Source organism: Lycorma delicatula, chromosome 8 (assembly GCF_047948215.1).
Source record: "Lycorma delicatula isolate Av1 chromosome 8, ASM4794821v1, whole genome shotgun sequence".
Lineage (NCBI taxonomy): Eukaryota > Metazoa > Arthropoda > Insecta > Hemiptera > Fulgoridae > Lycorma > Lycorma delicatula.
The window spans coordinates 53,990,932-54,018,490 of NC_134462.1; the positions used below are offsets into that span (position 1 = coordinate 53,990,932).

The following is a 27,559-nucleotide window of genomic DNA, read 5'->3' on the forward strand; positions in this document are numbered from 1 at the left end:
TTGTAGTCTTTTACAAAATAGCAACCGGTTAATAATTTTATTTACTTATTGTACCAGACGGGAAGGATAGTTCAGAAAACGGCCTACTGTAGCCACCTACCGTATCACACCTGATGGTGGGGAATATGGTGGGTATCTATATGGTGGAGGACCTAAATCCACAGAACCGATATTAAGGAAGAAGGTGTAAAGAGTAAAAAAAGGCTGATTGGTGAAAAATCACTATCGATTTATATTCTGAGAAATCAAATTACGAGACAAAAAGTCTCACTTGTTAGGAAAACAATATGGTTCTTATCCAGGCATTGTATCTAGAAAGGGGCTGTGGTTCCTGGTCAACACAAAGATCATTGACCGAGTTTATGTCGCAACAAAGATTTATTTTCCTTCTGGATTAAAAAGTCATCTGGGAACAGGCACTGTCTCCCAACAAACAACCTCATCTGTTTTGGAATCTCGTATTTGTATTTACTTATAAACTCGTTTTATCGGTATTGTATAAACAGTACGAGTAATTTGTTTTAATGTCTAGGTTGTCATTATTCGACATAGTAGTGGGAAAACTGAGAACCTTCTGTGTGATTAAAACATAAATTATCAAGTAAATAATTTTATCAAGAATGTCAATTAATTAAATATTTCTCAATTAGGTAGTTAAATTCAATTAGATTCTAAGGCAGTGGCTATCAAATGTTTCCGAGTCGCAGCAATCTTTTTCAATTAAAAAATTCTACTAATTTATATGTAGTGGAAGAAATATCAACCTTAAAATATGTATTTTACATTTATTTAAAGAACCAGCATTTTACTAAATGCTGTATTAGTAAAAGAAATTAGGGAACCAAGATACAAAGACAATTGAAATAGATTATGGAAAAACGACTTAAGTGTCTACACAAAACTAAGGTAGCAAGTTGTATGAAAAAATATGAATTCTGATTCTGAAAGGAGTGAGACACAGATGTAACCTGAGGAATATATAGAAAGTAAAAACTATAAGACAGAGACTGGAATCTATAAATCAGATAATTGAGGACATAAGATGTGTAGTAATCACACTGTGGTTTAAAGATGATTGTAGAACAGAAAGAATGGAATGAAACATCAGTCAACTAACTGATTCCCCCCACAAAAAAAATTATCAGAATATTTAACAATATTCAGATGTGAATAATTTTTCATAAATTACTTAAGAATTCTGCTGAATACTTTAGATCTCATATATGAAAAGTAATTTAGATTTCTAACACTAATTAAGCTAAGCCTCTTAAGGTTTCAAATTGATTGCTATTACTTTTGTTCTGTTTTTACCTTAGCTGTTTATGCCAATCAGTTTATTATTTTGAACTGTATTGATGTATTATTAGCTTTTGTATATTTTTTGTACATTTTATGCACCATATATTTAATATTTAATTATAACAAATTCTGCTTTGTATTTTAACTAAAAAAATATATTTTTAAATTTATTTATAAATATTTTTTTGCAAAATTAAAAAAAAACAAAAAACAATAACAGATCAAAAATAACTCTCGGATCTGCATGCAATCAATGTTTTCAAAACAAGATCTTATGTTTCTTAGGTTTTATTTTTTAGTCTGAATAGTGCACCCCAGTTCATTCAGTGACACTTATCTTATGAGTTAAGTCTGCAGTTAAAAGGTTGAAAATATTCTAATCGACCACAGTAAGAAAAATAGTGATATACAACATTTAAAAAAAAATATATAGTAATAAAAACAGATACCTGGGTTAGAAATATTTGTCACAAATATTGAGCTATCAGAATTGATTTTAGTGCTAGAATTTAAATAAAGCTATTATCGGTTATGCAAATATGTTTACATGTGGTAAACATGTAAATGTAGTCTTTACTTATGGAAAAATTGTACATTCTATTGTGCTTTCCCAAAGAAAAACCTCACTGACGGAAGGTGGGCATGACATGATCCTGATATATGCAATGATCACAGTACTTTAGTCAATGATTCGTTTACTCATAAGGCACCAATAGTCAACCATAAAAAAACAAGTTTGTTTAAAAAGAGTTTGAAACTGCTTGTGGTAAACAGAATTCAAATCATTAAATTTGATGCTTAGTAAATTCATCTTGATTAATGTGGATGTCATTCATGAAAAAGATGTAAACATTCTCAAGATTAATTGTATGTTGAGGACAGAAATGTACTAGTTTGTCATAACAACATGCTTAGCTGTTGAAATGGTGGTGATATTCAGTCCCAAACACTATATATTTTCACTCCATTCACTGTGAGGACTGGCTGCATGGTGAGCATCATTATTCTAGAAAAAAGTCTGACTGCTGTCTCTTATACTCTTGTACTGCAGGTGGTTTAAATGTAAATATCTGTATATATTTGATGAAAAAAATATTCAGTGATGATTAAAAAGTAAATGAGCAAAAATTTCCAGACTGACTTAAAACATCTGATGGCAGTGTTAACGCATTAGATTTTGCGTTAAGAGTGTCATGTTAAAATTGAATTGGTGATCAGGATTACAAATTTCAACGTTACAATTCATCAAAATGTGCTCCTGAAAGTTTTTGTATCAACAGTGCATATAAAAAATAACTTAACAAGATAACACAGCAGACAACTAGTCTAATACATGTTTAACAGAAATGGAATTTTTATTTCAGGTTTATATAAAAATACATATTTAATTGAACAAGATGAAACATGATATCAGTTTTAAATGATTAAAAACTATAAAAAATTCATTTTTAATTAGTATATAAAAATTGCTTTTCTAGATAAAATCTTTCAAAGCTAATAATTTATGCAACTCCTTCAGCATAAAAAAACCCATGGTCATTTCATCTCCATGATAAAGTAACAAATGTGAAAAATTTTTTAGGAGAGCAAAAAAACAGTTTCAATGTTAAATTTTAAATAGGCTCAACATTTTTATTCACTTTATTCAAGATTGGTCTGTTTCCTTACCTCATTATTTGTACATTATATACATTAATGTGACAGTTTAAATCTGTTAATAAATTGAAAAGTGTTAACTATCAAATATACCATATTTGTCAATTTACTTTGTAAAATAGTTTTTTTCTGCATTTTGGTAGCTAAGTTTATTCTGTTTAATGAGGAGTATTGATAAAGGATAGCAGGAATCATTAAATAATTTGAAGTTATCAAGGTACTGATAAGTTTATTTCAATATTTAAAAAAATATGAAAATTTAAATAAACATAGAAAACATTACAGCAGAATAATAATTATAAGAAGTAAACTGACATACTAAAATAATTAAAAAGTTATCAAAAAGCGTCAGGAAAAATAAAATTGCAAGAAAATTACAGTAACACAATTTTATTTTTATAAACTTGTATCGTGTAGGGTAACGTCTTTCTTTTTCTGTTTAGCGCCTGGAATCATTAAATATGTTACTTCAGAGGACAAATGAGGATGATAAATATGAGAGTAAATGAAGTGTAGTCTTGTGCACTCTCAGGTTGATGTGTGGTTAATTGAAACCCAACCACCAAAGAACACAATCTAGTATCCACAATCTAGTATTCAAATCCATATAACATTAAAAATCCATATAAAATCAAATCTGTATAATAGGGTAACTACATATCCATTTGCAACAATAAAGCTTTAAATGCAACATAATATTTTCCATTTTTCCTTTTATAATATAATTTATTATAAATCTCCCGTTAGTTTTTCGGTTCCCTTCAGTTTCATCCCAAATGTAACACTGGACGTCTGCGTTTCCTAAATTGTAAACTGCCAGCTTTTGAACATAAAAGAATGGCCCAGCAGTACCTTTCGGTGTGTACAACAGTCTTGAAGGTCAACATGGAATATCAGATCATCACTATTTCTTCTGGTGCTGCTGCCTTGTCTTCATCCTTTCGATTCCTGGCAGCTTCTTTTCTATTTATATATTTAAAATGTATGTCTGATGTCAAACAATAATGGACAGCTAAGGATGTTATATTCCACATGGTTATTCTTGAAATGAGATGTCTAGTGAAAATATGTCTTTACTTCTGTTATACATCTTATGAATGGTTTTTATATGCTAGATTATATCAAGTACATAATACTATTATAATGCTAATTTAAAACACATAAGTTGGAGACTATAGGAAGTGACACTTTTAAAGCATCATTTTAAAAGGGTTTTTTCATACACTTCCATGAATATTACAAGTTAAAAATATGGTGAATTAATTTTTTATATAAATTTTAATCTACCTAATTCAACAATTAATTATTACTTTCTATGTCAGTATCCTAAATTAACTGTTAACAAACCACAACAGTAGGCTTAGGTTTTTAGAGCAACTGATGCTAGCTAAATTGTAGACTGAACACTGTAAGCAGACAGATATTTACATGTTTTTTATTTTACACATTTAAATTTAAGAACCCTCTTAATATCAGTACTATTACAAAATCAACTGATCGTTCAAGGCTTACATGAACAATAGAATAAGCATAAGTTAGAAATAAATTTGGCATCGTAAAATAACAGTAAAAGAAATAACAACAAAAGTGTAGCAAAAGATTGGGTAATTAGGTTTATATAAATAACCGCAAGAAGAAATATCATATAAATGTTATATTTTAAGAACAGTTTCTGTGACATTCAAATAAGTGAATAGATTAAACAAAACATCTAATTGCAAATAAGGTCAGAAATAAACAAAAAGGTTGGTAAAATTATTCATCAATTTAGAAAAAAATAAAATATTTTTACTTAACGGTTACTATGAAGAATACAAAATTAGAAGAGTTGTGTTACAATTCTGGATCAACATTATAAAGAAGAATATAATATTTTTATGGGATAAGAATTTTGTGTTAGAATCATAACCATTGAAAAAAGCAAGCATGAAATATGCCACATAATTACTTGAATGAAAAAATTAAAAATGTGGCCTTTTACAAAGAACATACTTTTGACTTTGGGATTCAAGACATATTTACTTGCCACTTCATGTAGTCAAGCACTCAAGTATGTTAAAAATCACCAATACAAATAGTTTGTAGTACAATAAAATAGTTTGATTGGGTGCTAAGCCTGTCATGCGCAAACAATGCCAATAATTTAGGAAAATTTGATTTATCTCCTCAAAATTTGGCAACATTGATCTAATTTTCAACCTCAAATGCAGACTCAATGCTCAGTCATCTGAACGATTATTAAAGGCATGTGAAAATTAGTCTGAAGTTTGTAATGATGTTTCTGCCTAAATAATCACCACAACTAAGAATAAATATGTTCATTTGTTACCAGTCGATTACAAATTTATTCTATGATTGTTAAAATTAATTTAAAATATGAATGTTTTTTTGTTCGTAAGATAAACAAGTGTGTAAAATTGTATACTCTCCTACTGATGTAAATTTTATAAGTTTCTAATTTTACAATATTCTGAAAAGGACAGGAAAAATCTATTTGATAAAAATAATCTGATTTACATTTTCACCTATTACGAGGCTTATCATCAACCTCAAAAAGAAATGAAACTAATAATGTCTGCACATGACTTAGTAAAAGATTAGACAAAACTAATGCGAATTTCATAGTTTTAATGCAAATAAAAATTGTTGTCTTATAGGTCAGGATTAAATAGAATACCAAGTATTACCAATAGAACAAAGTATTACAATAGAATTAAAAAAATATGAATAACTATGCTTAACCTTCTGGGTTACATTAAAATCCATCTTTGTTCAATTTTATGAACATGTTAATGGTAAAAGTTAGTAAATAGTTTGGGTAACATAAACTTTAACTGCCCATGCATTAAACATATGTCATAAGTTCCTCATGTAGATCTACTAGGACAGAACCAACCAGGTTGGTCTAGTGGTGAACGCGTCTTCCAAAATCAGCTGGTTTGAAAGTCTAGAGTTCTAGCATTCAAGTCCTAGTAAAGGCAATTATTTTTATACGGTTTTGAATACTAGATCATGGGTACTGATGTTGTTTGGTGGTTGGGTTTCAATTAACCATACACCTCAGAAATGGTTGACCTGACACTGTACAAGACTACACTTCATTTACATTCATACATATTATCCTCTGAAGCAATGGACAGGTATGAAGTAAGTGAACTTGTATTTTCATTCTCAGTATAATTATTGGGTGTTATTGAATTTGATTCTGTACTAATGGCTGTTGGTCCATTTGATCCTGGTTTTTGATAATTCATAAAAAAGCGGTCTATTATTATTATTATTCGAATTACTTGATTCGAAAGAGCTACTAGACAATAATGTGTGAGAAAAATCATTATTTGGATATTGAAGCTGACTGAACATACAAAATGAATTGTTGTCATTACAAATGGAATGTGACATCGTTAAAAAATTAATTTCAGCCATAAATAAACCCTCATTAATTATTTTTTTCTACCAACAATCTTTGAGTACCATTTTTAATATCTCTCATTTTCATAGCTACATTTTTCCAAAAACATCATATCTGTCATCTACGGTTTGGGTTTTCTAAAATGATTTTCAATAGCACTTAATTATCTGGTGTAGGTCATGTAGATGGTTGTGGGGGTGGTGTTCTTTTTCACAGTGTTTGATGAAAAACATTTCATCAAATGAATTGCTTGCTTCTTGTCCTGTTGCTCTTTCATTAAAATGGCGAAACTTTTTTGTTGAGTTTTCATTTGAATTCAGTTGGTACATATTATTCTCTATATTTGGTACTGAGTCTTTGTTTTGATGAAGTTGATTTCTTCCTGAAAATAATTAATTAAATTATTTACTGAACATAATAAACTGTACAAATGGAGGACTAATAATTTATAATAAATAATAATTACAATAATCTTTGTCTACAATCATATGTATATTAGTATATGTATATACCAATAATAATAAATATTTACATAAAAAAATAATTACATACAATATTAAAATACCTATAATTTTATATTTCTGTTCCCACAAACCGATGATGATGGGAAAAATATTGTGAGTGAATTCGAGAATAAGTGAAACTTTCCTCATTGTCTTGGTTGTCTAGTGAGAAAACACATTGAGATAATCCCTCCAGTTGAAAGTGGCCATATTTTTTTAACTACAAAAATACACACAGCATGGTATTACTCGCCATTGCAGATGCTAAATATAGATTTACAGCATATTGTTTGATTTTGGTACAAACGGAAAGGTATCTGAAGGTGTTCTTCAGAAGACAGAATTTTACAGAAAACTACAGGAAAATTCATTAAATATTCAGAGAGAAACTAGAGTTACAGATAGTTCATGAAAACTTCCTTTCATTTCTCTTGCAGACAATGCTTTTCTGTTAAGAATTGACATGTTAAAAGCATGCAGGCAAGCTGATTTGCACTGCATTGAAAAGATTTACAACAACTGTTTATCAAGGGGACGATGAATTATTGAAAATATATTTCGAATTTAGACTGCACATTGTAGAATTTTTCTTACCGCTAAAAACTTAGAATTAAATCATATTGATCTCCTCATTGTCAAAGCAACTTGTGCTGTATACAATTTTTTAATGACATACGCAAATAAATAAACATTTATTTATACAAATAAACTTACCTCTGTAAGTTTATTTGTATGTTTGTCTCTTAAATTAGAGACAGATTTCCTTGGAGTGTCTTGATCGCCTAAAAAGTCCAATTAAAGCTCACACCACAGTGTTAGTTTATATATCTGATCTGAACCACAGGCTGAGTGATAAAATAAAATATATAATGATAAGATAAAATACTAGAAAATTTTGTCAGCTTAAATACTTTATATTAAAAATATATATTTATAATAATAATAAGTAATGTTTATTTTTCAGGTCTGACAATAGTAAAATCAGATGTCTTATCTATACTGGTATTCGTAGGGATTGGTATAGGAAGAGGATTCCTTTCAGTTTATCATGCATTAGTTGTACCAAATCATGTTCCATTAGAGAAGTTACCTCTGCTTCAGGGTTACAAGCTGTACTTAATGGCATCTGTTTGCTGTCTTTTGAACCAGTATTAGGCAAGTTTTCAATGAATCGGAATGAAATTGTGACAATCAGTAATTGTTAATTAGTATCATTTTAATTTAAAGAAATAGGCCCAATTAAATAGAGAATAACCAAACATAGATAATATCATTTACACATGAAAATGCAAAATATTTACAGCCTTTAAATAGATGCATTTTTACTAAGAGTTAATTGTGAACCTAAAACTACATTTGTAGTGGACATCTATAAGTGAATTTAGAGAAAAAATACAAAGCATGCTCCTTCTAATAGAAAGTTGGAGAATGGTAAAAATGAAGTAATATGAGGATTACCGCATCATTTAAATGCGTTTTATTTTGATTTTAAGTTAACACTATTTTGGCATATTCACACCACAATATCTTTTTGGCATTTTCTATTTTAAATGACTGCAGTACACGAATGTATGAATGAAGGCTATTTAAGAGAAACACTTACTCTGAATGTTCCTGCACATTGTTATAATTTTTATCACACACTGAAATTAACTTGAAAAACTGCCACTCCTCTGGTTCCCAGCAGTATTTCCATTGTCTGCATCTTCTATGCTTTTCTATACGTCTTTTTCTAAAAAGAAACTGTGTTATCTCTTTTAGATTCTTTTGTTCTTCATTTCTCTTCTTTTTCTTTCTGGAAGCTTCTCTACCCGTTACAATATTTATTAATTGTATTTAAAAAAAAAGTATTTCTTTTAAATGGTTAGCTACAACAATAATTTATTCGATGTTTGCTAAAATTTGTACATAGCATTTAAATTTAAATTGTTAACACAATACATTTTTATAAAACCTAAGTATCCTATAGACATCCTGGGCATTATCTCTATGGTGTCATCAGTATTAATAGTGATAATTTCTAAATTACACTACAGCCCCGCTATAATGCGGCTCGATATACCGCGGATACGTATATAATGCTGATTATAACCTGTCCTCTCAAAAAATCTAAATATCTGAAAATAATATAAGATGAAGAAATGCTGGTCACCCTTCCACTTCATTCGATATCGGTGTAAAACCCATCATAAATTCCGTGAAATTGTCAACAATACGCTTCTAATATAACGTCTACAATTAGTCACGACCAATTTTAATGCTTTGGAATTTCCAAAAACATGATTCAATAAAAGTAATCTGTGATTTTAATACAGTAATAGGAAAACTTCTTGTGATATACCGCACATGACTCATTTCCTGTAATAGCGATAAAACCATCAATGTGCTGCCTGCACAAGGGGCAGTATACGGTATCTGAATGTCATTAAGAATTGTGTTTATTCCGAGCTGCTTTATCTGTGTTTATCGGTATCGTTAAGTTTTATTATTTTGGTTAATTTATTAGATTTTGTAGAGTTTGTTTTCGTTCATATTTGCCTAACAGGTGTCGAAACGTAAAACCTATTCTGAAAATGAAAAATTAGAAATTATTGAAACGGTTAAGGCAGGTCGTTCGAAAGCCAGTTTATCCCGGGAATACGGTGCAGTTTCATTGTGATGAAACTGCTTTGTATTATAAACTATTATTGCATTAGATGCGAAGCGAGCACCAAGGAGACCGAGGAGTTATTCGGGCATTTAAAGCTTATTACCGACTAGAGCTACTGACCGCTATCGTTAATGCAGAATTACAAGTAACAGAATTTCTTAAAGCTGTGTCATTCAAAAGTGTTTATACAGCGATGCACAGAGGTTTGTACATTTGTAGGTGATTGTGTTGCGAATTTTTAATAACAGTTTCATTCTCAGCTGATTTGGAAGTCTAAACTTCTAGCGTTCAAGTCCTAGTATAGACAGTTACTTTTATACGGATTTTATTACTAGATCGTGCATACTGGTGTTCTTTGGTGGTTTGGTTTCAATTATCACACATCTCAGGAATGGTCTAACTGGGACTGTACAAGACTACGCTTCATTTACACTTATACATATAATCCTCATTCATCTTTTAAAGTAATAACTGAACGGTAATTCCCGGAGGCTAAACAGAAAAAGAAAGAACAGTTTCACTCGGGATAATTTTTATTAATTTCCAATTTATTATATGTTTTTGTTCCAATCGGGTTTTAACGATGAGGGATTCCCTCGAGAAACTTATGTAGTCAGAAAAAAAAATCAGCAACGTATATAAAACCTTAAAACAATATACCCCTGAAATTTCAGTCAGAGACATTGCTCAGAAAACAAGTAGTGCAACAAGCGTTAGCAAAAAACAATTTTTAACATAATAAAGAAATATAGAATTGATGGTAAACATGATATACCCTAAAATCCTGGAAAGCGTATAAAAGGAATTAAAAAACTGGGCGATTTTATAAAACCACTACCTGTATTAGAAAAAAGTTCATTTGTTATATTTCAATAACGAGCTTCCTAACTTGAACAAAATATTAAATTTCGCAGACACAGGTAAATAAGAGGTCGCCAGAGAACGTTTGGGAGGGCAGACTCTCGGCTGAAAACCTATGTATGTAGTTTGTGGTTGCTGTTATGTTGTGTTGCGTGTTTGGTGTGATTTTGTTTATGCAATCTTGTTTGTGAGTGTGACTTTGTGCATGGTGTTTGATTTTGTGTGTGGGCGTATTATTCCCTTCCTGATGAAATGCACACCAGCTGTATCAGGAAGGGGTGAACTCCACGAGAATGTGGTGTACAGTCATGCAGCAGTTGCATCGTGTACACAGGGGTGGGTCACACCAGTTGTATCAGGAAGGGGGTAGCCAGAGTTGCAGGTTTAGTAGGTGGTGTGCAGAAATACATATGCACCTAATATCATCTTGCAGAAGCTATTAGCGAGTCTGAAAGTGCTTTGGCACCTGTAAATGGGGTTCCTTCACCTCTTCAAGGCAGTGGATTTCAGTTCCTTTCCTTTTTTTGTTTACTCAAATTAACTTCTTAATCTTCTTTGAGAACAATGTTATATGTATTTTGTTTTTAATTTGTTGCTTTTTTTTCTAGGGATGGTAGTACATCAATGGGAATGTTACATGTGGCGTCCTGACTGAGGCAAGAACAAGGCTGAAAGATGCCTTTTGCTGAATTTTGAAGATGACCTCCAGTAAAGCCCATAAGGGCTAGGTTTGGAGAGAGTTGCATGTGACTGTAACTGTCACATGGTGGGTTTCTTCTCCTATGAGGTCGGTTCATGAATATTGAGTTCAACATGCAACGTGAGTGAGGAAGTTTGTATTTGTGTAGGCTCTGATAATTTGTTTTTCAGATTTCATTATACAGTAGTTTAATAATTAGTAATTACTACGGTTTGATGTTATTGGTTTTGTTGTTGTTCAGAGTTTTTTATTATATTATTAGTTATTTTCATACATTAACTGCGTAGGTAGCCTAACAGGCTCTCTAGGTTAGCTTGGTGGGTGGTTTCCTGGGATGTAATTACAGTTTCTTCTGTTGTTTTGAACTGATTGTAACAGGATACTACTTACTGAGAATGCCAAGTGTGTGTCACAAAAGAAATTATTAATCTAAATGTAATTAGAAGACAAAAGTTCAATTAATATATAATTAGACTGTGCAAAGGAAGTGTTGATAAAGAGAATAGAAATATTGAAAAGAAGAGAATTTGTTGAAATAAATATAATAATTAAGTAAAATAAAAAGGAAAGTACAGGTATATCTTTTAAGGTTTTTAAAAACAAAACAAAAAAATGCAATTTAAACTCAAAAATAATTTATTTATAATAATTTTATTGAAAGAATGATATGTGACTGATACAAAATAACTTGCTAATAATAATTAATTATGTTTAAATTGCTATTAATTATATGATTTAATAAGTTGAAGTATTTTATCATAAACTAATTCCACAGCGTTATTTCCAAATATGAAATCACCGTGATTGAATTTTGGATCAGGTACTTCATAACTCATAACCAAATTTGGTAGTGAATTTTCTAATTTTATCACATCCTGAAATGAAAATGAATCAACTGTCAGTTACATAAAGGGTATAAATTTATGCAAAATGTAACTAAAATCGAAAGAAAATTCTGAATTTTTAAATAAAATTGCTTATTATTATTATTGTGTTTTTAACCAGATTTATTTCTAGTACTCATACACCTAGCAATTATTATATCATTTAGTTAGGGATAGTATGAATAAACTATCAGTGTTTGTCATCATTATATAAAGACAGTAACTATAAATAGATCAAGAAGCCAGTATTACTAAACAAATTTTATTTCCATTATAAAAATGAGATATACTTTCTTAATTTGATTGTTTGAATTGAATAATTTCAGAAAGAGGAATCTCACGCAGGCTACTTGATTGACAGACTCGTTAAGTAAGTATGTCATCTCAACTATGTGTGCTCTGTAATTTAACGTCTTTTTTCAGCCCTTCATGATAAAGTGATTGTTGTGATCATATAACACTAACAATAAACAATGATATGTTATTAAATCAAAAAGGCTGATAGTGAGAAAACTGTTAGTCGATCTACCAAATTTTAGGATTTGATTTGTCAGGTATAAAAAAGGAGGATAAGGGTAAAGATTCTTTAATTTACCCCTAACAACTATTACTTAATTGTAAATAATTCCCTTCAATTAATATATTATTTGCTGGCACTTAAAATGTCAATCCCAGCCAAAATACAAGAAAGGTCATACTGTACAATCAAAGAGAGAATATCACTTGTAGGATATTTTTGCTCTGAATTATCTGTGCAGTGATGTTACTGCCCTTAGAATTAGCAAACTGTCATTAGTGTTTCCATTACTTGAGGTGGTGTAATGTGGACATTTATTACTACAAGATAAGAGTAGGCAGACCTAAATTAGGAGCTATAAATTGTTATAGGTCACTGATAGTAATATTTGGTTACTGCTTTGTCTAATATAATGAAATAAATAAACAAAACCTTTTTTTAATGGTCACTTTATGCAGCTATGTGTAATATTTTCTTAATTTAAAAAAATGTTTAAAAACTGTATAAAAAAATTACATTCATCAAAATTAGTAATTTTATTATTATTAATAATAATTGTTTTTTAATCAATTAACAACATTGATGTGATTGAATTCAATTCTTGAATTATCTCTGCTATTATTCTTGAATTCAATTTTATTCAAATAAAGAACAGCTAATTTTTCTCCTTTTCTGAAATTTTCGTAAAATATGCTGCCTTAAAATTATTATTAGGTAATTATAATTATAATTACGTTATTAGGTAATTATTATTATTAGGTAGTATTGTAATGTATCCATTTTTGTCATAAAACATAAAACTTTATATGGTATCTTTACTCATTCAAAGAATTAAACTGAATAATATTAATTAATGATAATTTCAATACTAATAATAATAAAAAAAATTAAAATATTTACTTTCTTTTTTACTAAAGCATCATTTTTTCCATATAGTAGTGCTATTGGTGTTTGAATTTGTTCAATTTTATATGATGGTGGTGTGTAACTTCCGTATATCTTTAGATTTTTTAATGAACCATAATCATATTGTTGAAACTTTTCTGTAAATAAATAAAATTTCATGTATCATTATTATCAAATAACATTTACACCTATGCACAAGATCTGTAAATAAAGTAATGAGACTGGTTCAGAAAAACTTTTTATTTGCAATCCAATTATACATGGACTCTCACCTTCAAAATAGTGTTCCATTGGGAAGCCAGCTGTTCCAAAATGGTGTCCTTTGAGGTGCTTTTTAAAGTCAGGAACAGGAAAAGGTTGCAGGGACGCAAGTCAGGTGAATAAGGTGGTTTACGAACTTCTGGAATGTTTTTCTTTGCCAAAAACTCATTAATTGAGTGCATTGTGACAAGGTGCATTGTCATGATGCAGCATCCAGTTGTCTTTGATGGCTCGTCTGACGCGGGCGACTCTTTTCTGCAGTTTTTCAAAAATTTCTCTGTAAACATTTTCATTTACAATGTTACCTGTAGGCAAAAACTACTTATGGACAATGCCATTAATATCGAAGAAAGAGATTGGCATGGTTTTGATTTGCTCATTTTTTACTGTGGTATGGTTCAAATTCAATTGTTCTGCAATCATTCTGACAGGTAGTTGCCGGTCGTGCCGTATCAAGTCTCTGATTCGCTCAACATTGCCGTTACTTTTTGACTTGAATGGTCTTCCAGGGCGTGGATCGTCCGCAACTGATTCCCGGCCATCTGAAAATGATTTAAACCACCTAAACACGTGGGCTCCTGACAGAGCGTCAAGTCCATACGCCCTTTTCAATTTTTAAAAACGTTTCAGTGCATTCTCACCGAGTTAACACAAAACTGGATTGTATAACGTTGCTCAAAATTAGTATTAATAATTTTTGTAAAGTACAAGAAAAACTCGTTCCACGGAAAGTTTGTTTACGTCAGAATCTCTTTCTTATTTTAAATACATATACAGTGTATTACGAAGTTCTCCTAGGACTTCCTATACTATTTGTGAAAGTGCTGGAAAAGATTCACATAACACAAATGGCCTAAAATGATTCGTTTGCGAGTTAAGGCTAGTGAGAAATTTCACTCGGATTTCAGGTATCCGGTGAAATGAAATCGTACCGAAATTTTTAGGACGATAATTAACGTGCAGAATTAGTAATTAATTACGGTTTTTGACCTAAAAAAATAATTTATCAATCATTTATGTATTTCAAAATCTAATTTAATAAAATAGGTCAGAGAACCCTTTCTGTTGTAGTTTTTGAAAACTCTGGGATAAAAACCCTGTTTTTTTTATGTTTGACGTAAAATAATTTTGTTAAATTGGTAATAAACACATCAAACTTTTAAACAAAACCAGCAGAGAATCAAATTCTTAAGAAAATGGTGAAAGATAAATTGAATAAAAAAAAGAAAAATTTTTATTTAATTTAGTAACAGTTAAAGTAATAGATCAAAGTACCGGTTAATAATCAGTGTTCAAAAATGAGCCTGCCATTTTCAACACATTTCTTGACACGGTTCTGTACTTTTTTGTTGCTCTTTCAGTTCTTCAGGGCTGTCCTTAAGTTGCTCAGCGGCATCCAAAATGCGGACAATTATTTTCTCACGAGAATGTTCTTTTGTTTTGTCTACAATATTTTTCCTATCCCCAAACACAAACATCTAAAGGTGTTAGATCAGGCGATCTTAATGGGAAGGAATGCGGATCTCCAAGACCGATCCATTTCTCAGGGAAATGATGACTTAAGTGAAGGGAACAGCACAATAGAAGCGGGGAGGCGCGCCATCGAGCTGTAAGTATACTTTGCGTTTTAGCGCTAGAGAAACATCTTCAAGTAACTGCAGCTCTTCTCGAAGAAAGTGCAAGTAAAAAACAAACTTGTTTTGTATATCGGCACTTGAGTTGTCGGTTGTTTACCAACATCAAAACTTGTGTTGTTTACTTGACACTTGAGCTGTCGATTTGTATTCCACCAGTTACAGAACTCCAACCGAAGCAGACCGTCTTCTGTGTCTAGAGTTGCACTATGAAAATGATAATACTTGTTTTGTTGTTTCCTCCAAACCATCTAATGCGAAACTCCAATCCGCTTAGAAAGCCGTCTTGTACTGACGTCTGGCTGCGCTGAAGTGTATCAATAATCATTTCATCAGTAACAGCGTCGTGTTGAACAGATAGTTCCTAGCTGGTACGAATACTAGATAGTGAACCTGTTTCCCGAAGATTGGGAAAAGTCGTGCTAATTGTTTTAGAATTTGAAATCCTGCTAATAGGAAAACGTATTTCATTTTTTATACAGTAAATTTTATTTTTACAAATTTTTCACATCACCGAAAAAGAATTTGGCTGTTGTTTTTATTAAAAAAATAACTTTTCTGAGAAATGCAGTAATGTACTGTCTCTAAGTAAAATTCAAATTTTTCTATCTTTTCTTTGTTTTATTCAACTTATTTTACACCGTTTTATACAGAATTAAATTCTTTACAAGTTTTGTTTAAACGTTTTATGTGTTTGATACCCATTTAACAAAGTTATTGAACGTCAAATATAAAAAACAGGGGTTTTTACCCCAATTTATGAGTTTTCACCCCCTGATTTTCCAAAACACTACTGCAGATACGGTTCTGTGACCTACTTTATTCGATATTTTAGGACAAAAACCATAATAGATCACTAATTTTACCTCTTAAATTAACGTTCTAAAAATTTCAGTAAGATCTCATTTCACCTGGGTAACTGAAACCAAGCGAAATTTGTCACTAGCCATAACTCGCAAACGTAGCAGTTTCGGACATATATTCATTGAAATTTTTCCTTAATTTTCACGAGTAAAATAGGCTATGAAAGTCCCGGGAGAACTTCGTGGTACCCTCTGTTTGTTGTCTTTATGTGATACTGATTATTTAGCTTAATAACTAACTTTATTTTATAAGTATGCAGCATTTATTTTTTTCTATTTAAATTTTTCGTAGGTAATTACATTATAATTTTTAACTTATTTACTATTTAGTTAATTTCTGTTATCTCATTTATATGTGTTAAGTAGAATGACCAAATTTAGAGAATTTAAAAACAAGAAAACAGAAAAAAATGTTTGTTACTCAAGATAGACTTTAAATCAATAAAAATATTATTATTATTATTCGCCGAGAGTATATTTGGCTAAGACGAGCGGTGCAACATGCAAGAAATCACACGTACGCGAACGTCTGGTCGGCTGAGCAAAAGACGGCGAAGAAGCGGCTCTATCGAGCAATCAAAGTGAGTAAAGCTCACAACTGGACAGAACTGACGGAGACCGTGTTCGCAGACCCTTGCTGGCTGGGTTATAAGATAGTGACCCGATGACAGGGTGCCTCACGTCACCAGGTCCATCAGATTAGGCTAAAGCGGAGCACATAGTTAAGATGTTTCCGGCCCACTCGGTTTGTGCCACCGGCAACTTTCTCAGTGGAGGAGCTGGAAGGATTCCTATGGTTGCTGAAGGTTAGAAAAGCCCCTGGTCCCGATGGCATACCGGGTGAGGTCGTCAAGCCGGTGGGGCGCTGCAGACCCCATCTGTTTCTAGATGTGTACAGTGCATGTCCAGAGGCTAGGACCTTCACTGCCAGATGGAAGACCACACGTCTTGTGCTAATCCTCAGGGGGAAAGGAGACCTGCAATCACCATCCTTCTACTGCCCACTGTGTATGCTTGACATACACATATAACATTCATAAGTTATAATTTTTTTTCATTTCATACGCACGACATTAAAACAAAATAATAGTAGTAAGTATTTAATTATAATTATACATGATAATTTAATTAAAAGATCCATCAGTCAAGAATAGGTTATTTAATGTTGCAACAAGAATGGTTTTTACCACAACTATTTAAAATGCTTTTTATTATGCAAAGTATTATATTCCTCTGCATCTAAATCAAAGAACTGAATTAAAATACTCATTAGCTAGTACTAATATCTAATTTACTGATAAATGTATGTTGCATGTATGCATGTATAACCTGTTTTTTTCTTGATATTTCTAAATTGGATGGTTATGGATTTGGGTGAAATTGGTAGGATGATTTCTGTATGTGGGAAATGATGTCATTATTTTAATCAAACAGTCAAGTACAGGAAGATTGGATCTTACAGGACCCCTGCTTCAAAATTTTACTTAAATGGAGGTAGATATTTTCACATAATTTAATGCCTCTTAGGTAGCTAAGATAATTTCTGATGGTATTTGGTCTTATTCAAATCCCCCCAAAAGGTAGAAGAAGAAAAGAGCCTTTTTACTTGTTTGTCATTAATGAACTCAATCATATTAATTAGATGATTCCATTATTGGTATGTACCTTTGGTTATGTAATTGGGAAATCTCACTCAGGGGTGTGAGGATAATATACCTTTTTTTATGTCAGCTGTCATCATACTATTTTGATGTCTTCAGACAGGATTAACAGATTTTTACAAAATTGTGTATGATGACTTCTCTAAATATGGGAATTGATGACATTTTGGTCATGGGGATAGGAAGATACGGTTGCCATGAGTCACAAATCTTGAAATTTTACTGTAGAATAGATTTTTAAATACAGGTACTTGTTTATTTGCTTACTTGTATATTTTAACATTCCACTTAATTTTTCTTAAAGTTAATGAAATTTTATCATTAAAAAAAAAAACTAAAAAAACTATTATACTTATTTAATTATAATTAAATAAGTATATATTAAATAAATATATTATACTTATTTAATTATAATATATTTAATTATAATTTACATTCCTTGGTATGTAAATACGAGGGCTATTCAGAAAGTAAGGAACGTTTTGGAATTTTAAAAAACCAAGTACAAGAAAAACTTTTTATTATATACGTGTGAAAGAGTGACTAAAATACTACTTTTCAACATAATCACCGTACAAATTCAGGCACTTATCATAGCGGTGGACAAGCTTTGAAATTCCTGTGTCATAGAATTCTGCTGCCTGTGATCTCAACCACTCAGTGACGCACCCACTTTGCACAAAATTTGTGGTAGCCTAGCTTCTGTGAAACAATTTCAAACAATAAAGTCCGTGAAACTTGTGGGAAACATAGAGAAAGCTCAGTTATTGTGAAACGGTGGTTTTCACGAATCCTTTCGTCAACTTTGGAGACCAGATCGTCAGTCACAATGCTCAGACGTCCACTCTTCTTTTTATCGTGAACGCTTGTTCGGCCATTTTTAAGCTGAATGCACAATTTCCTGACAGAACTTTCACTCATTACATTGTCCCCGTACACTTCACACAGTTCCCGATGAATTTCTATTGGTTTTAAGTTTTTTGCCAACAAAAAACGAATCACAGACCGTACCTCACGACTGGCGGAATTTTCGATTGCAGCACACATTTCAAATTTGTATATAAAAAAAAAAACGGTAGTGCGGAGATATTCCCGTTGTCACGGCTGGACGCTGACTGAGGTGCCCGGCACGAGCACACCAATATATATTCGCAATTGGCGTGCGACTGGCGGCGTCAGGTGGAAACGTTCCTTACTTTCTGAATAGCCCGCGTACATCATTGTTTATTTTTTACCTGTTTTGATTAGTTGAAAAACATGTACCGCTGTTTTCAGTGATGCTCCTGATAGCGCTGAACCAAAATATAATGAAATCATTTTCTAGAAAAAAGAAAATATATTGTCAAATAATAATCACTGGTATACAAAATTTGATTTATTTTTTGTCCACGAAGTGAAAATGGGTGAATCTAATAGCACTTTACATGCTGAATTCAAATATAGTTTCAGAATTTGTCTATCACATAAGGTTTTTTGAGACAGCTATTCTAATTTACATTATGTATTTAAAATGCATTCTTAATATAATATAATCTTACCTTAAAAGTAGTAATTTTTGATTTTCTACAATATTTTTCATAGGGTCCAACAATAGTTTGTTCAACAGCATGCTTGAACCCCACTTATACTGGTACCGCTTATCCATTCCAAAATTACCGTTTAGATAATTCTTCAGAGGATGAATGAGGATGATATGTATGAGTGTAAATGAAGTGTAGTCTTGTACATTCTCAGTTTGACCATTCCTGAGATGTGTGGTTAATTGAAACCCAACCATCAAAGAACACCGGTATCCACCATTTAGTATTCAAATCCATGTAAAAATAACTGGCTTTACTAGGACTTGAATGCTGTAACTCTCGACTTCCAAATCAGCTGATTTGGGAAGACGCGTTAACCACTAGACCAACCCGGTGGGTTTCCGTAGTGTAAGCTAGTGGCATTGATGGAAACTCATTCAAAATTTGCAATAGCATGGCTTTTAGACAAGCTTTAGATGAATCAATAAACAAATGCCACTCCTCTGTTTTGTATTCACGACCAAATGATTCCTTTTCAGACAAAACATTATTACAAAAAATAAATCCATCTTCAAATACAAAGAAATTCTTGAAGTGATTATGCCTATTCCTTATAACACATCCTTTGTTTCATGATAGAGGAGGTTTCAACCCTTTAATCGTGAGCCTAAAAGCTTTGCTTCCTTTTTTGATAAAACACATTTGGTACAAGGTCATTGAGGTACCCTTGTGTTAGTAATTGTGGTTGACTAGACGAGCATGAAACTTTGTTTATTTATTTAGCATATGGCACCAAGACACAACATCAATTACAGTCAAAAATTACAAACATCTAACAAATTAATATAAGCTACTGATTCTGGAGTCGTCATTTGGAAATCTTCAGAAATTCCTTCATAAGCTATACTAGGGCAAACTTCTGTGTTGTGTTTAACAGTTTGATTTTCAACACACTCGCAAAGGGGTGTCGGTGTTTACCCCATTTTAGGAATTAGGCGCACCTACCATGCTGAGGTTGTATACTGTTTAATGTTGACCATGTCTTATGTGGCAAGTCAAAACCTGGAGGCTTCTGAGTAATACATGGAATTTGGTTATTCTATTTTTGGTCCATTCTTGATACCAGGAGTCAGTCAGGTTGAATTCTTCCTCTGTGGCAGCAATTGCTGTTTTGAAAGGTGGCTTTCTAGATCAAAGGCGACCATAATTGGCATCCTCAATGTCCTCATGTATTGGTAGGGTTCAATTGTCCATAAGATTCTTGTACTTTCTTATAAGAGCATTCATATGGCAATTCTTGTACTTTCTTATAAGAGCATTCATATGGCACAGATTTGAGGGTGGTGTGTGGCTCAATATGAAACTTAGTAGTTTGATCAACCCATTCATCAGCATTATCCTCTGCCAAATCTTTGTGTTGTTGATCAACACTAAGTGTGATATTTCTGGTGGTTTAGACACAGGCAGTTATTCACTGTGAGCCACAGGTCCCATGGCAGATGGTAAATTAGGTTATTAAATAGTATGCTTTGAGTTTTAACTAATGCTCACAATATTAGTCAGACAAAAGTAACAATTTCTGGCATGATCTTTTGTTTCCACTAAATCATTGAACAGCAAAGTTAATGTGCTGAGGACCTTTGACCAGCTTGTTAGGATTCTGACACAAGTAGTGCAACATATGTGAGAGGTCCAATATTTATTATGGTCATCAACTTTGCAGCCAAAATAAAGTTCATAATATTTTTTCATGAGAATAGTAAAATTATGTTTTTGAAATTTAAATGTTACCTCATCATAAATGTAGCAAAAACTGTCCAGTGAGTTTACAAAATTTCTAGGCATTTTGCAAAATCACACAATATACAAACACTACAAAAAATAATGACTACACGTGTTGAATTCAAATTATGACATGTTAATTTACAATATGTAGTAACTGAGAAACGTTCACACTGAACTATATTATATCAGCATATAATGTATGCTGATATACATCTATGCTAATTGACATCTGCACTGAAATATGTGCAGATGTCAACAGACAGAACACTGAGCATTGGCTGGCTATGGCTTGAACCAGTAACTCAGAAATTATAATCAAAGCAGCTGTTGCTTGTGACATCACTCTGATAAACAATGATGACTAAGTCTGTAAGAAAGCCATATTCTGACTCATTTTAGAATTGCATCATCCAGTAGTTGTGACTAATTCCATTGCAATGATTATGCCAATGCAGACCTTCTTTCATAACAAACTACTCATTTTTAAATGTTGAATCAATACAATGTTTTTATTCATCAGTAAATTATTAATGCATAATACCATAATATAATCGCATAATTCCCATAACGGATACAACACTGATCAGGGTGTAAGTTGAAAACTAAGGGTGATAGAAAAACTCTGTTAACATTTTTGAATTGAAGGGGAAAAATGCATATAGAAACCACTTTTAATTGCTCTGGGACAAAATTTTGTAAATCAGTGAAATCAATGTATTATTTACTAAAAATAATATTATTTTTAATTCTAATATTGTTATGTTTTTGAAAATAGTAGCACCAATATCAGTTGTTATAAAATTACATACATATATGTAAATTAATGTTATGTATATAGTATATGTGTGTGTGAGTGTGTATGTAAAAACATGCAGTAAAACCCAGCACAAACTATTGAAGATAAATTGATGAAAATTTGTATGTGTTCTTCTTATGGTGAAAGTGCACACTAAGAAAGGATTTTTTGAAATTTCAAGTTTAAAGGGATGGATGAAGTAACAATGACATTTACTATTTTTTGAAAACTCTGTAACAAATAAACATATCAACTTGATTTTTGGTGTATGTAATTTTCATATAAATATCCAAAAACCAATTTCTAGATTTTTAAAAATTCAACCTTGCATCATAGAAACTAAAGTATGTAATATAAGGTATAATAAAATTTTAGACTAAACCACATTAAAAAAACTGTTTCCCATATACTGAGTTAAACAAAATTTGGTAAGATTTTCTGCATGTTGTTGACATTTATTAATAAATAAAAATATAATTAGTAAATAAAATAACATGGTAATTGACACTAATTAAAATTTTCAATAAAGTAATTGAAGTGTTTTATATTATTAAAGTTAACTAATCATCATCTGTTGAAAAAACCGTGTTGAGGTTATTGTCAATATATACTTTTAATTAATGGTATTTCCTGAGGATGGTATGGTAGATAAAAGTGCTTTATATGGTTGATAAAAGCTGCATTTTTTACATTAGTTAACATCAAGTTAAATACATCATCTTTGACCACCTCTCTTATTTGAGGACCAACAAATATTTTATTGTTTATTGTTAATTTCTTATGTAAAAGTTTAGCACATGTTTGATATTTCTGGAAATGTGTAGAATATCGATTCTGGAAATATCTCTGCAGAGTCACCACATTGAAATTTTTTCCACACCGCTTAAAGACCTCTTTCATTGATCCTTTACAGTACATATTATACTTTTCAATTTTTAATTAAAAAATTGAAATTAAATTAAATTGAAATTAAAAATTAAATTTTTTAAATAAATTTAGACGCTTATTTCATCATTTGTTGGGTGGTGTTTTTTCCTTGGGCTAATCTATAACTAACATTTGTAACACATAATTTTTTTCTTTATTGCCTACCTTAGTGAAAATTCTAATAAACCATTTCTAAAAAAACAAATAAATATTAATGGTGAAGCACTATAATTTTTACTATAATTATATTTAGGGAAAATATAGTTAAAATTTATAATTTTGCATGGCCATATCTGTGTTAGAATGATTTCGCTGATGCTTTTGTTTTATAAGTAGCCTCAGGCACATCCTGAATTAATGTCCAACAGTATTCGGCTAGCATGTTAGTATTCCATTTCCCTTAATAGCGGTTTCCATCACTGAAATGTCTTGGTGGAAATGTTCACCGTGATCGTCATTTACGTCTCTGAGGTTGTCCAGGGAAAAATGCAGATGTGAGTGGAGGAAATGTATTTTCAAAGAAGACATATTACATCCTATAGCTCTGTATGAAGTAAGAATTGATTAACATCGAAGAATTGATTAGATAAGAATTGATTAGCATCGTGGTAATAGTCGGATTTTTGTTCGCCGAGAAACGTTTTACAAACGTTGTAAACGTTGTTTTACAAACAATGAAGCCCAAGCTGCATTTTTTACATTAGTTAACATCAAGTTAAATACATCATCATTGACCACCTCTCTTATTTGAGGACCAACAAATATTCCTTTTTTAATTTTTCCTTCACTTATTTGGAAATCATTAGGAAATTTCTGCCTGATGTACAAAAATCCGGGACTTTATTGCTTTTTTAAAATTTTTCATTAGTCCTAGCTTGATATTGTTGCGGGGGGGGGGGGTAAAAATATATTTTTTGTGTTCAACTAAGAGCTCATGAAAAATATTTTTCCCATTTGGAATTAAGTTGTCTCGTTTCTTCCACTCAATTGACTCATTTAACTCTCAATTAACTCATGGAGTTAGTATAAACATTGTGTTACCAAAGGGTAACACAATGTTTATACCTAACAAAAAAAAATTTCTTTATATTTTAATTTTCAAGTTTATATTTTCAAGAACATCTTTCATCATATTGTATGTCTCTTTCAAATTAATACCGTAAGTAATTGGTATCGCAGGATATTTGTTACCATTGTGTAGTAGAACCACTCTGAAAATACACTTGGATAAATCTATGAAAAGGTGCCAGTACTCAGATTTATGAACTTGTCGTAAGTGCAACATAATCTCATCAATATTTGTGTAGTAAACCATATTATTTTCATCAATAAAGTACTGAGAAAGTTGTTTTTGTCGGCTTCGAAAGCCCAAAATTTTTGTATTTTTTAAAATTAAATTCCAACCTTGCAGTCTTGATTGATTCTAACAGTTCAGCTTGATTTTTTGATAAATTTAAATCCCTAACAAAGTTATTTAATTCACCTTGTGATATAAGATGTGGCTTATTGGAAGATAATTCAAAATCAAAATCATTGTCTTCTTCAGTACTGCCTCATTCTTCATTCCTGTCTTCGAAACATACATTCACAGGTGGTTCAGGAATTGGAATAATTTCACTATGTGGTGCAGGCCTGATTGCACATTGAAATGAAGGATATTTTACACTATGTTTAGATGTTTTAGAAATTCTAGACACACTTGTTAAACAGAAATAACAATAGGTTACATGATCCTTTGGTTCACGCCGAACCATAGGTATATCAAATGGCAAACATCTTCTGTGTACCTTTCAGCCATTCTCTTAAATATACAGAACAATTAGTGCATACTATATGAGGAGCCCACATATTATCCTGATCTCCAATTTTACACTGAAAGTACAAATGATATGCATTTTTAATTAAAGGTGTAAGTTTTTTCTATTTGATTTTACATTAAACTCACCACATACATAACAAAAGGTATCCACATCATTTACAAAACTTCAAGGCATTATGATACTGCACTGTTAACAAACTTAAGACAGCAATAAGACTGAACAAGATTAATTCATTCGTAAATCCAGTGCTTAATACAAACAACACAGCTATGCTTTCAGCTACATGTTTTGACCTTCACAGACATGATTAATCTTATCCATGAAGGCTCATTCTTCAGTATTAGATATGATGTCATAATATGTGACAATGATATGATTTAATTCTTTGTCTAGTATTGTTTATTTTTAGCTTAAAAATTATTTTAACAAAGTTAAACAACAAAAAATGAAATAACAAAATACAATAAACAAGATTAAAATGTTAACTATAAATTGAAAAATGAAAACAATCCTTTAATTAAAATTTAAATTTTTTTCTAAAATGGTGGGTGATAGAAATATTCTGCATTCGTATTCGTTTTCAGCATAAAAAAAACAGATTAAAATCATGTATCGCATGTGAGGAAACAAAAATTATATTTTACAGTGTAATTAGTCAGATTATAGATATGCGATCTTATTATGATTATATATTATATTAAACTTTATTTAATGTGATCTGTTGTAGCTACTTTCATTTTTTATAAATGTTGTGTTACACTTTATCTTTGTTAAGCCAGGAAATAGTTTTAATTAGAACTATATTTTATAAATATTGTATGTATGTATTTTGGCCAAGAAATGTACAATATTGCAATTTTAACTGTTATGGTTACTTTACCATCTGTTGAAGCTCTACATGGAAAGTCTTTTTCAGAGGTCTGGTGCCTTAACAGTTTATTGTTTTTCCATCTTATCTAATCAATATAGTTTAGAATGTATTATGATAAATGTAGATCTGATGAATAGAATATTTAAGTGCAAATGATTACATTTACTGTACTTCTGAAGATATTACATGAAGGAAGAATTATCCTAAAGTAGGTTATCATTGTAACATAAAGATCACATAAATAAGATCACAAAATGAAAACAATTTTAAAACTTGTCTGAAATAAATATGAGTTTTAAAAAAAATAATCATATATCTTAGTTATTATTGTTTTGGTTACTTACCTTGTCTAGATTATCTCTGTTTTCTCCGAACAAATCATCTCCAATTAAAAGACATAAATCAATGAAATTCTTATTACTACATATATTTTGTAGAATCCTTCGTAATTTATCTCTTTGTGGGAAAATCACGTACTGATTTCTTAAAATATAAAAATTCTGAAAAAAGATGATAGCATACATTAAAAATAGACCCATCATCGGCGCAGTTATTTTTAACAGAGTTTTCAGATGAGAAAGACAAGTATATGCAATGGGGTGAGGTATAGTGTCTTCCCTGACTGAAGAAATAGGAGAAAATACTTCAGCTTAAGTCAAAGTATAACAACAGCATTGCTAGTCATTAGTAAAAGCTGCATATGCGCAGCTGAAAATATTTTGCTAAAATATTTAATAATATTTAAAATTTGGTTCAGTTCATCTTAAAATGACCTTTTCTAAACTCTCAACATTTAAATGCATATAATTTTGATTAAAAATATATACATACCACAAGAAACTTGGCATTCTCATAAGCCAAGTTAATTAATGAAGATCGGATCGGTGGTGTTATAAAACAAACTGGTGCTAACAATACTGCTAATTTAATTTTCTTGGCATATTCTGGTCTCTGAGAAGCCATCACTAAAAATACTGTGTTGCCTAAACTGTATCCAATGTATATAATTTGAGAAGTCTTGGTTCTGTCCTGAATTTTATTTATAAAAGCTGACAAATCATAGATTGCGCTCTCATGAAAACTGAAAAATATATTTTATTTTAAAAATTACTAATAGAAACAATCAAGGTGTTTTCTTTAATATTAAACAATTTTTAATTAACTAAAATTATTTAAGTAAGACATAATTTGGTCAATTATTTCTGAAGCTGCTCAAGCTTCAGCTTGTAAATGACTCAATAAATGATCCTATCTTCTTTTCAAACATTCTAAAGAAAAAAAGGTTATGTTACAGTGTGAGAATGTTTTCTATTATTATGTCTAAGTTTAGCCTTATATTGCAATAATTTTCTTTTAATCTTGATACAATTGTCTTTTTTAGTATAGAAAAAAAGTTAAAAAATTAGTTACAGTTAAGTTGTTTTTGTAAGCAAAGAAATATTTCTTTTTATTTGAGACTAGTGTAGCTTAAGAAGAAAATCCTTTTCTTCTTAAACTCAAGAACCTCAGGGCCACTACGAAATTGTTCTTTTATCACTATTTCCATTGAAATTTGAGAATATTTTGGGTAAAACTAATTTAAATTTAAAGTATCATTTTTTATGTTGTAATATTTTAATTCGCTAACTAAAGCAATATCTTTAATTATAGCAAAATTAATATGCTCATTATTTAATTATCATTAAATTAATTAATTAAATTTATATAAACTATTTTCAAAAAATCAGCTATTAATTTTATTGTGCCACAATTTTCATAAATAGATGGGTACAGGTTTTTAAACTGCTGTCTGTGCAATTTTAAATTATACTTGTAAATAATTGCTAACATGCAATGAACTTCTTCACTCGTGATGTTAATGAGCGAACTGCTCCCACTTACCAAAAATTTATTTATGATATAACCTTACTAAGGATGCATTTTTTTTTAAAAGAGGAAAAAAATAAACCTATTCCTCTTTTAGTATTTTTTTATTTTACACCTTCAGGATATATTTTAGTGAAAATATTGAAAAGCGAAAATTAAAATAAATA

General features: G+C 30.8%; 1 protein-coding gene across 1 annotated transcript in view; it reads right to left on the reverse strand.

Annotated features, from left to right (window-relative positions):
* Nucleotides 1-11,694: 11,694 nt before the first annotated feature.
* The window catches only part of LOC142329238 (uncharacterized), a 114,274-nt gene continuing 98,409 nt past the window's right edge, over nucleotides 11,695-27,559 (reverse strand). Inside the window, exons 18-22 of the mRNA XM_075373646.1 lie at nucleotides 26,358-26,607; nucleotides 25,871-26,026; nucleotides 19,043-19,127; nucleotides 13,383-13,525; nucleotides 11,695-11,956 (exon numbers count right to left, since the gene is read on the reverse strand). Of these exons, the coding sequence (XP_075229761.1) occupies nucleotides 11,804-11,956; nucleotides 13,383-13,525; nucleotides 19,043-19,127; nucleotides 25,871-26,026; nucleotides 26,358-26,607 (787 nt within the window). The 3' untranslated portion in view covers nucleotides 11,695-11,803. The remainder of the gene's footprint in view (nucleotides 11,957-13,382; nucleotides 13,526-19,042; nucleotides 19,128-25,870; nucleotides 26,027-26,357; nucleotides 26,608-27,559) is intronic.